At 39.6% G+C, this 12,600-nt stretch overlaps 1 protein-coding gene across 1 annotated transcript in view; it reads right to left on the bottom strand.

Moving 5' to 3' along the window:
* Nucleotides 1-12,332, bottom strand: part of LOC122790428 (cytochrome P450 1B1) — a 71,086-nt gene extending 58,754 nt beyond the window's left edge. The window contains exons 1-2 of the mRNA XM_044057964.1: nucleotides 11,651-12,332; nucleotides 9,992-11,024 (exon numbers count right to left, since the gene is read on the bottom strand). Coding sequence (XP_043913899.1) covers nucleotides 9,992-11,019 — 1,028 coding nt within the window. The 5' untranslated portion in view covers nucleotides 11,020-11,024; nucleotides 11,651-12,332. The remainder of the gene's footprint in view (nucleotides 1-9,991; nucleotides 11,025-11,650) is intronic.
* Between the last annotated feature and the right edge of the window lie 268 nt (nucleotides 12,333-12,600).

Genomic DNA, 12,600 nt, shown 5'->3' with positions numbered 1-12,600 from the left:
CCCAAACTGTGAAAGTAGCAGACTCCAAATCCGACTTCAGACCAGTGACAAGTGGAGTATCACAAGGTTCAGTCCTGGGTCCTCTCCTGTTTGGTATCTACTTCTCTGAAGTACAGGCTAACACAGAAGGTCTTTGGCTAATGAAGTTCACAGATGACTGCAAACTAGGAGCCATAATCGAAACTTCTAACGATGTGGACATCCTACAAAAGGGCCTCACTGAGACAGATGTCTGGTGTCAAAGTCATGGCCTCAAGCTCGATGCCAAAAAGTGCATTGTCATCCCCTTTGGTAAAAACTCTGTACCCATGAACTACAACATAGGTGGTAGTATACTTAACACTGAAAGTGTGAAAAGAGACCTTGGGACACAGGTGGACAGTAGTCTCTCCTTTGATAATCACATTGCCACAGTAGTCAGGAAATCCTCCTACGTGGCACACCTCATCCCAAAAGGTTACGCATCCAGGAAAAAAGAGGTAATTGTTCCCCTCTACTCGTCACTCATTAGACCCATTATAGAGTACAACACCCCTTTTGGTATGTACCTCACAAGACATCTACAACAACTGGAAAGGCCGCAGAAATACCTCACAAAGAGGATTATTGGCCTCAAACAGATGCCCTACGCAGACTGCCTCAAAAAACTCCAGCTTTACTCCATCGCATATCGCCTACTCAGAGGTGATCTCTGCCTAACATACAAAGCTATGTCCAACCCAGAGCTGTTGGACATGCTCCACTTAAAGAAATCCCAATCCCTCCATGCTACATGCTCTAGGGACCTAAACCTTGTCACCACAATAAACAGAACATGCCGGAGGGATAGATTCCTGTCCCAGAGACTTCCCATACTCTGGAATAAACTACCTATCTATATCAAACAAAGCTCCTCATTAGCACTCTTCAAGAAAAATCTTGATGATTGGATGGGAAATAGGAAATTCACCCCAGGGATCACCTCTGTGGCTTTGCTCGACAGTGGCACATGAAAATAATTTTCTTGGGTGGCAAAAGCCAGGGTACCTTTTTGGCTGGGCTTGTATGGGCCCCAGGGCCTGACAAAAACAAGAAACTCAGTACTGACGATTGTAAGGTTGTACACATTTTTCCCAAGGTTCAGTAACCTCAGCTTGGTTGTATTAAGTAATGGAATGTAGTTCCCTGTATGAATGTATTGGTATTTTTTGCCTCCAGAGAAGAACCAGTGTTTGCTGTCTTGTTCAGGCTAAAACTATTACCTGGTAACCTGCTTTTCAACCAGATTCCCCAGATCCAAATTTCATTGTATTTATGTATTAGTTTAACTTATAGATACTACTACATTTAGGCATATAGCAAAGTACATGCTTAAAATTATAGGCCTGTTAAACTTTCTGTCATGACTAATGTGCTCCAGGAAAGGTTAGCTATGCCTGCGCATTTATGAAATAAATACCACCATTTGTAGCAGTAAGTTTTCAGGCATACTGATTCTATTGCCTTATAGTTTCCTTCCCTTTTCTCCAAATATGGTACTGCTGATTATATAGTATATTGTGCTACCCACAGAGATTGACCTTAATGTGACAAATTGTTTAATGTTGTTGCACATCTAGGCTACATTCCATTAAACAAAAGAGGTATATAAAAGTAAAAGTTTTACCTGCATGGTCTGAAAATAAACAATGGCTAACTAACCAAGTAAGGCTGCTAAATGCATACATTAAGTGGATGCCTGGAAGCATGCGTTTCAAATGAAAGCACTGCTCCTTTGTTATATATAATCTAGTAAATTTGGAAAATACCAAATGTTTACTTTTTGCTACTTATACTTGACTAGTATATAAAACAAGATTAAATTAAACCTGCTTAAAAAGCTGAAGTACAAGGGATAAGTCCACAACTGTATAAATAGCCTTGCTGCATTATTGTCGCATGACACAATGCATTCTAGGAAAAAATACTAAATGACATTTGAAATCCCCTGTAGTCTTAAAATGTGTGTATAATACACTTTAGAAAGTAGGGAAAAAGACTCTGAATATATACCTGGTCTAGACATATGAGTGAAACATTCCAAGCAGCACTTAGTTTTGGGCGGCCACAGTGGTGCATTGGTTAGCGTTGTCGCCTCACAGCAAGAGGTTCTCTGGTTTAATCCTTGGCTGGGGTGCCTTCTGTGTGGAGTCTGCATGTCCTCCCTGTGGTCGTGTGGGTTTCCTCCATGTGCTCTGGTTTCATCCCAAAGACATGCTGTAGGTGGATTGGAAACTCTAAATTGGCCGTAGGTATGAATGCATGTGTGTGTGCCTTCCGTCGAAGGTTGGGTGCCGGGCTAGCAACTCAACACTGTAAAACTCCACTGCCAATCATGACTGGACAGATGATCTGCTATGATGACCCCTAACTGGGAAAATCTGAAAGAAGAAGTCTTAAAAAAATAGAATGTTGCCTTAAGGAGAAAGAGACATGATTCTAGCCAGATCTGAAAGGTATATTATAGCCTGATCAAGATAACCTGGAAATGTTTGAAGTGGTTACTCATATCTACATGTCTGTGAGTGTCTTGACCAAACGGAAACACCCTAGTTAGCATTCAGGTCCAATAAAACTATTACAGTTTTCTTTAGTGTTGAGGCCTGGTGTTCTGGCAGCAGGGCAGTTTTCACAAATCACAGTTTATTACAAGATGGTCTGATTATGTCTAAGCAAAGGAAATTTCTAGATATGTCATAAATCCTAAGCATTTTCCTACTCTTGATGAAGCATGCATACTTAAGTTAGTCATACTAAGCGGTAAGGATATACATTAACAGCAAGTGGAGCAAAGCACTTCCCAAAAAGGCAAACTGCAGAGTTGTGTAGCTTAGCAGACCTCTCAACCGGCCCATTTTTGGAAGAACATTCCCATTTTATGGCCTGATATATCCCTGCACAGTATGTCTCTATTTCTAAATCCTCCTTATCATGTGTGATTTTTGAAGCTGTCTAGTACACAAAAAAACACACTACATGACCAACATACTGGTGGCAACAATAATTTACAGAAAGAGGGCACACATCTTGTATCTCCCATTTCTTAAACAAAAATAAATGACCTTGTATGGTAGAATTTTGCGTTACAGTTCATTAAAGTTTCCATATTGTGCACACTGTCTCTTTGATAATGTGCTTATATTTTTTCATCATTTTTGTCACACTCTGTGTTTTTAAACATATGTTTCTGAGTAGTAACTCGCATTCCTATTGGACATTGGAAGTTGGGAGAGTTATAAGCTAACTGGTTTTCAAATTTTATGTTAATTAGATAGCCAGAGTCTTAGCTGATTGTTTCTACTTTTCAAGGGCCTTTGTTCCTATTTGCAATGTCAGTAGGTTGAATTTCACTGTGATTTTGGATGCTGTTCTGTCTTTATAGTCATGATTATATGAAGTCATGATTTAGTAATCTTTCTCATGTGACTGGCATTTGGAAAACAGACCAAAAGGCTAGAATAAGACATAATTTGTAATGATTGTGTCACTATATAGAAGGTTCAACTCTCACAGTGCTGAATATGTGTGTGTGTGTGTGTGTGTGTGTGTGTGTGTGTGTGTGTGTGTGTGTGTGTGTGTGTGGTGGACGGGGGTTCTAGTGACAGGTAAGTAATGCTTCAATGTCCAAATTGAGTTGTGTCCACTTCCGCTCAGGAGAATAAATTTAACTTTGGACACAGATAGGGCCATTAGCCTTGTAACCTTCTATGATCCTATTATTTAACTTGCTAGTTCTACATATATCAGAACCTTTGGAGTTAGTAAGAAGAATGCAACTATAGTATCTGCTGTGTGTGAAGTCCTGTATGGATTTATTCTGGAATGGTCAAGTTCTATTCCAAGCATGAAGCCCAGGGTATCAAATACACTGGCCAGAAGGAAGTACATCCTGCATAAACTCCACATCCTCCATAGGTATTATAGGTATGACACCTTACTAATAATTTTATTTTCTTAAATTTTGGCTGGCAGTAGTTTTGCAGCTTTCAAGCACTAAATATATTTATCAATGTACTTAAGAATAATTTAATATCATAAAATGCTCTGCATAACTGAATGTGTTATTTGAAGAGAAGATCTGATAGAGAAACTGTTCAGGCTCAGGCATTAACAATGAGCAGAACATATTTACTACTCCAAGTATTCAGTGGATGCTATAAACATTCTTCTTGTAATCTGTATGCATCCAGGAGTATAAGGTAATGAAGGTCTCTCACTGCCTCAAAAATCTCTTACCCTGTTACTCTGCATTTTTACTGTCACTCTTGCTCTTCTCGTCACTCCAGGGAAGTTGAAAAAAACTGTTAAGAAATTAACTGCTGCTCTGTGGCCAGGAAGCTGAAGTAAACAATTTCAAATCATTAGATTCTGATAGAAAAGGGCTAGACATTATCTGGTTATGCAATATTAGACTCATGGGTTAGCCATGATGGTACAAGTTGTTGTTTCTATGCAAACAGGCTTCCTGCAATGTCTCTAAGTTGTTATAATTTAGTATCTGACCCATAAAATGATTGAAATGCAAGTGTTGCATTTGCAAGATAACTCACTGAGTACCAGCTCACTGAAAACCACACTTGTCAAAAGTGCCCCTCCAGCACTATGGCAGAACTCAGGCCATTTATATCCTGCATTCCCCTTTGTGGGAAAGGTCCCCCTTACTTAACTATAGCAACACCTCCCTCATACCTCCATAAAGGAAAGGTGAAACTTTCAATGAGCTACCTCTTTTGATGACAGGGGATGTACACACTTAAACACACACACACATGTGTGTGCACACATAGAAACACATGCACACACGGTTCCACTTCATAGCATCGAATTATCATTTCATTGAATTGCAAACCATCGAGACTAATCGTCGAAAACCCATTTCATCGAAAACTCATTTCATCGAATCTCAAATCATTGAAAACTATGAAGCAACTACAAATAACATTCCACAATGTTTTACTACAGTGGGGTTAGGAAATTACCTTTTTCCCCCACTGTAGTGCAACCTTGGAGTTGGTATATTTAATTACGGGGGTGTGGGGGGCGGAGCCCCCCACATGGGGGTGCAGGGGGGCTTGCCCCCCTGCATACACATAGTACAAAGTGTCTGGGATGTTATTTGTAGTTGCTTCATAGTTTTCATTGATTTGAGATTCGATGAAATGAGTTTTCGATGAAATGGGTTTTCGACGATTTGGTCTCGATGGTTTGCAATTTAATGAAATGATAATTCGATGATATGAAGTGGAACCGCACGCACACACACACACACACACACGCGCGCGCGCGCACGCACACACACACATGCGCGTGCATACACACACACACACGGACACGTGAGTTTAGCTTTATTAGTCTGAATGTACTCAGAGGTAAACATTTATGGACATACAGTTGAAACACTGGATCTTTTGCAGCATACCCCATTGCATGAATCTCCACTATGGGAGGTTTAAGGTATTACACAGTGAAGACTCTAGCTTAACTGTTTCTTTCTAGTAGTTGTTACTGAATGGTTTGTCTGAATGACATTTTTACCCTTTGGCTTGTAAGTATCTATGTGTGTGTGTAATATATATATATATATATATATATATATATATATAGATATAGATACAGATATAGATTAGATATAGATAAACACACACATACACACACACACACACATATATATAGATATATATATATATATATATATAGAGAGAGAGAGAGAGAGATAGATATGATATAGATATAGATATACACACACACACATATTATGGGCTTTTAGAAGCCATATAATGGAAACACTGGTATGCCCTTTAAGGGGGTCATTCATATATACATACATATATATATATATATATATATATATATATATATACATATATATATATATATATATATATATATATATATATATATATCCCATGAGCCTCCACTACATGAGGTTTGATGTATTACACAATGAATATTTTAGCTTACCTAGGTCTTTTTTGTAATTTTTACTGAATTGATTGTCTGGGTGATCTTTCTGCTCCTTGATTTGGATGTTATTTGAGATACTTTACAGTCACCCTGTTGTTTACAGACATCAGGCTTAATTTTAAGTTCTGTGTTTCTAAAGTACAGTGAAGTAATTCCCATGTTCTGCAACAAAGAATTAAAAAAAAGGCCACAGTGTCTGCATTGGTATCGAAGGATTTGGTTTTATTATGCATGTTCTGAAGCTATGTAGATGAAACACTGGTATGCCCTGCTCCTGAAGGTGTTATTTACATATATGCTATGAACATACACTGCATGAAATTTAAGGCATGATACAGTCAAGACTCTAGCTTAGCAATGTCTTTCTTCCAGTTTTGTCTGTGTTACCTTATGTATTTATAAACAAGCATATGCATACAAAAACAAAACAGTACTGGATGAATTTTGCAAGACCCAGGGTAGAGTAGTAGGAGGCCTCTTGACATCCTGCCTTGCTACTCTAATTCTAAATTTCAACCCAACCCCATCGTATGGCATCACTGGAGGCATGGTATACCCTACACCTCCCCTCACATTGCCAGTAAAATAATGTGTCTTAGACCTACTACGGTTGGGAGGGTGGTCTAAAGGTTAAGGTGTTTGCTTTACAAACACAAGGTGCAGGCTTTGAGTCTCACAAGGAATAATTGGCTAGGCTTAAAATGGCCCGCAAGGGCAGTTAGCTTAGTACTAATCTATGAACAAGGAGTGGGAAATGAGGCATAGAAATCTTTTATGCTAATGAACTTCATTATGTGTGTACTCCAACCACTACCAAGGCCACTGTGCATTTGCAGAGGACACTCAAAGCAGCTTTTGCCACAGCTCTGCCTGTATGTCAGATAACTAGTCTGCCATGCATATATTCTCCCTGGTCAAACATTAGGGAGGGTATGCTGTATGATGTGTTAAGCTCTCCCTGCTGCATAGTGAGGATGGGTCACCATAGACATTTACATGCATGCACTCATCCTAGGCCACCACAGTGACTGGAATCTCTAGACCTGCTCTACAGCTCCACTTGTATGTGAGGTCTAGCACACCTGGTAGAAGAGACAGTCAGGCTTGCCACCATATACTGCCTGAGGTACCTATTGCCTCATACAGGTGGAACTGTTGCTATGCCACAATAACCCATTGACTTCCATGGGCTACATTGTTGCTGGGGAATTTTACATTGGCATTTATCAACAATATAAACCTCCTAAGTGCTTTGGTGCTATGAGTTTGAGTCCCATTGTGTAACTGGGTGTAGGGCCCTACCAATCCTCATTAACCTATACTGCTTAAGGACAGCCTGAGTTCTCTCTTACAGACTCAGTCATTGCATTAAGTGCTTGGGCTAGCAAATTTGTTCAAACAGGTATAGCCTAACTGCTGATAATGTTGCCTTAACTACCTACCTCTGCAAATTTAGTTTTAGACATATAAAAGAGGGAAGGAAAAGCTATCTATTTTTAAGACCCTGCCAAAAATGGTGGAAAGAAAGAGCAGACTATGGCTGGTATTTACACAATACAGTGAAAACAACTGCAAAACAGCAGATTTTAGCTGCAATTTGAGATATGAGAGACTGAGACATGCCCCAGTTTACTCAGTTCAGTCTTACTTGTTGTACAATATGGCCCTTACCAGTGGCCAGTATTTTCTCCCAAAGTGTACAGTAATAATTTAGTTAATCAACAGTTACTGTGGCATCTTTTTCATTAGGAAATAAAATTGGAAGGCCTCAGTCAGTGAATGAAATGGGGATTTAAGTAATTCAATTAAACCAGCATCACTGAATATAACATCATCAATTCCACACAAAAAAGAAACATCATGGCACCAGAGCTTGAAACCAAACCAGCTTGTTAAAAAAACTAATTTTTATACATTTACCGGGTTAGTTCCCCTTGACATGGTCAGTTTTCAGGAAATACTTAAAATAGTATCTGCAAAAAAACATCTATTCTAAGCACTATAACATATACCCAAATAGCATCACCTAGCATGATTAAACCAGAGCCTTATACCTAACTTAAATCCCTAATGTACCCCTAAAATATAAATCAATCCTCATCTTAAACCAAAAATCTGTCCAAGGATTTTGCAAGGCATATTCCTTAAACAACTTTGGGGCATTTTCCTAAATACTATGGGACACAGAGCTCACATTATCATTCCTGATGTCTATACTAATACCTGTAGCATACATCGGTTCGTACTTTGCTAAGGGTGTTATTATTAGTCATCCAAAACCAAACGTTGATAGGGACAACTACAACTAATGCATGAATTTAATTATGCACACTTGTATACTCTTTTTAATGTAAAGTGATACAAACAATAATATAAAGTTATGAGTTCAAAATGGATTTTCCTGAGAATGCTCCTGCTCTAGTTGCCTGCAAGGCCACTGACCTCTGCAAATAATAAATAAACCAATTGATCAGCTGTTTTATTGAGAGAGACATTTGATTATATCAAACCAAAGGGTCTTGACAAATATCTTTCCAGAGCATTGACCTGTCAGTTGCTTTATTTCTTTCACACTTACTTGCGGTCTTTAACCTCCCTGTCTGGTTCATTTAAAGGAACATATCACAAGACAAGTTCTATTGAGTTGAGAAAGTTTGCATATGGGTGTGTGTTACAAAGACATGCTGAACAGGTCTGGAAAGGCAAGTCACGCAAATGCTTATTTGCACTGTTACAGCATGTCAGATATTTGAAGTGGTGGTGCTGCTGTAGAAGGGTTTACTAAGCACTGCAGTTCCTGTCTTATGAAACTAACTGTCTGTGCTTGGAGTAATAATACACCACTGATTGTTCCTGTTGACACATTGCTTTGCACTGTGGTGGATGCATATTTCTCTTTCTAAATTCTTATGCAGTTACATAAATCATGTAATAATCAACATGAGTCTTAATGTTTAGCTGATTAATTAGCAGGGTTGTCACCTGGGTGTCAACAACCTGAAAATAGACTGGAAAACAGGCTGCAACTCAAGCTACATCAATGGGCATGGCAGTATCATGTATGAACCTACATGCATATTACTCAGGACAGTAAGCAAGTCCACACTACATCTCAGAAGGAAACCACTGGCATCCAGACTTCAGAAGGCAATTGTCCAAAAATAGAGCTGTTTTTTTCTAGCAGCGTTATAAATTCATAAGAGCAAAATTTTAAAATTGGCCGTGATTTTGGGTGTTTGCACCCCCACCCCATTTTTGCCTTTGCCTAGAATTGTCATAAAATTGAGATAGGGGTTCAGAAGTCTAGAACCGTTCATAGAGCGTGGTCGTGAAATAATCAAATGTTTAAAATTTAAGCAGCATAAGCTAAAAAAAATATTACATTAGGTCATCACACACGTGTGAGTACCAGCATTGTATGTAACAGTACAGTAGGACTCCGGTTTTCTTTTAAAAGCGTTATCAGGAAGGTGTTTGGCTTCTGTTTATACTCTCATATTAATATACGAGTCATATATTAAAATTCGAGCATTTTCTCCTTCCTCAATAAATACACATAATATTCGATTGAAACTGCACCACCTTCCCTAATATGATAGCATGCCGACTGTTGCTTGTTACCAACAGTTCTCCGTAATGCTGAGCCATATTACATTATATGTGGGAGTACCTGGGTTCCTAAAACAACACTTTTGTTAAAGGTCCTCAAACACTGTTTCTACTAGGTAACTTGGGATCTTCTGAATCCCGATTTTACCTATAATGTTGCTGTTAAAAAAAGCATGTTATAAATGTAACTACTGCACCACCCCATGTCCCCATCTCCCAAAAGACAGGCACACATACGCGCGCGCACACACACACACACACACACACACACACACACACACACATATATACACACACACGCCAGAACAATATTTTTTTCAGATTTCAAGCTTTTTTCTGACATTTTATTTTATTTGTGCAAAGCGTGTACGTAAAAGCAATTAGTGGCCGTATCACTTACCTGATGAGAAACAATATTAACCAGTCCAGAGCTGTTGAGAGTGTGTCTTGGCTGGCCCCAAAGATATCAGTAAGAGTGGCAGGCACGTGGTCGTGTACTAGAGCTGTGCCCATCTGTGACACTGCTTTGCCACTGTCTATAATGTTAATAAATGCGTCCATAATATCCCTAGTTAATCCTGGTTTAATGGTGGCTCTGTGCTCAATAGTCTTCTTGTAAATGAATTCATAGAACTCGTCGTTGACCTGTTTAAAGTTTTGGAAAGTTGTCCTCACCGGGTTAGGGAAGTACTGCAGCCAAGGCATCACATCAACAACACTGCCAGCCCCAACTGTTTTCCCAAACCTGTCGTTTCTGTTCACCATGGACTTAAACTCCTCATCATCGTAACTGTACCTTCTGCCAAAACAGACCGCGGACATAACATTGGCGTTGGCCACTACCAGGTCACGGACCGGAGAGAAATAAACATATTTCTGACTTTTCTGCAACATCACTGTGATTAGTTCCCTGGCTTCACACACCAGGTGTTGTTCGAAGGCTTTTTTGTTCATTGGGTTATTAGTAGAGAATGCCTTCACAGTGGAATGTGCGATCTTCCTCTGAAGTTTCCAGAGGTCACTGTAATGACCAAAAGCCATACTTTTCCCACCAGATACAAATCTGAAGGAAGCAAAATCAGGCCGGCCTGCAAAATCTGCCCCTCTTTTGACGAGAGCTTGCCGAATTGCATCTTCACCGTTCAAGACCACTACATTTTGAGATCCTAACTTAATTTGGAAAACGTTTCCATAACATTTCGCCATTTGGGTTAGAGCCACGTGTGGAGCACTGCCCAGCTGAGCCGCGTTGCCAATTATTGGCCATGGAAAAGGACCAGGGAGTCTTAGTGTCTTCTGTCCATTGCCAGTCCACTGCTGCTGCAACCACTTCCACAGGTGTATAATTGTCAGAGTCAAGAAAAAGACGAGCATAACATTCTGGAGAGACTGTTTAGCTACCTTTTCTGATGATCTCGCCAAGTCCATGTCTCCTGAAACGGTTAGGAAAAAAAAAGGAAACGTAATACCATTATAAAATCAGTGATATCGCCAATGAAATCATTATTTTGCACATAAAGGAATGATAATTCTATTAAATTAGACGTGGCTACTCTTGTGCATGTCCAGATAGAAATTAGAGGTAAACCTAGCGATGTCTTACAACTATTAAATATATAGAGACTAGAAAGCTTATCTTTACTTCGCCCGAGCTTGTCTGCAATACTCCGAAGATCCGCACTTTCCATACATCTGTACCTTATGGTGTAAAGAATCTGAATAAACACTAAAATAATAAGAGGTCAAAGGTCTAAAATAGGGACATATTTTAAATATTGTTGCTATAAACTTAAAACGTTGATTGAATAACATGAGTTGTGCTACTTTATATTTTCTGAAGGATATGAAGTCTGAAACTGAAACGTATGCCACTAATTAGTGACTTCAGTCCCAATTGATTTGCCTGAAAAACACATTTTTATGAGAAACAGACCAAAAACATTAGGCATATATGAACATTCTGCAAAAATATGGACGGTTGAGATGTACGCTTCTGTCCATTCATCGCGGGTTTATTTGTCAAAACAAACATGCAACATAATATTAGTATGACACATACCTGTAGTTGTTGAGATACGTGTAATGGGATTTAGTTAAGCAGTGTTACAAGAAACAGAAAAGTCTAGAACAGTCGCGACTTTCAACGCTACACAATAGTCTACGTTGCATATGAACGTGAAGAATGATCCACAGCCAAAGTCGATCTTTTACTTGCTTATTTTATTTATTTATTTTCACTTACAACCGGTATAGTTAACAGAAAAGGCTTGCAGTTCTAGAATTTCCAGGCACTCTAGGTTCAATTCTTGTATTCGCGTGGTGGTAGTTAATAGTCCTACTCCTTTCTAAAACGTAGCAAATGAATTATCAAACGGATGTAGCTTCTTCTATTTCGAGGCTAGAACTTGAACTGCTAAATACTACGGTGAAGCACGAATGGAACTATAATGCTGTCTGTGAACAAAGTGATGTTGGTATGAGTGCAGTAAAGTACTATGGGCGCAATCCTCTCACTTTTCTTGCATTAAATGAAAAGTTAGTTTCAAGTTACCGCTTGCCTTGTTCACAATTTATAGCCCCTCCTGCTCCAGTGCCCAATGTCCGAGCAGATCCCTTGGGACAAGCGGCAACAAATGGGATTCAAGTTGTTTCCCGATTGGACTGTGCGGGCTGCAGGGGTTGTGCAGTGATTCAGCTCAGGATGCTGTATATTCACGCCTTCCAAGTGCACTTCACCAGATCAGTTCGGAGAGGAGGGCAGTCCCTGGTCTCCCAGCCAACTGTCCCCTTAAATGCGCAGTAAGTTGGTGCGCTGCAAACTGGTTTCCTCGACAGCGCTACAAGGTGCGTGCCAAGCCTGTGCTGCGCAACACGCAGCTGTTGAACATGATGTAGGCTGTCATCCGTCTCTTACACTACTCTTACAATAGCTGCAGCTTTCATAGGTAATGCATTAGGTGCACTGGTGGTCCAGCAAAGGAACACTTAGCTACAGCTATGTGCAGGACG

The sequence above is a fragment of the Protopterus annectens genome, chromosome 1.part2 (assembly GCF_019279795.1).
Source record: "Protopterus annectens isolate FY-2018-M chromosome 1.part2, PAN1.0, whole genome shotgun sequence".
NCBI lineage: Eukaryota > Metazoa > Chordata > Ceratodontiformes > Protopteridae > Protopterus > Protopterus annectens.
This window is presented reverse-complemented; position numbering and strand designations above follow the sequence as displayed.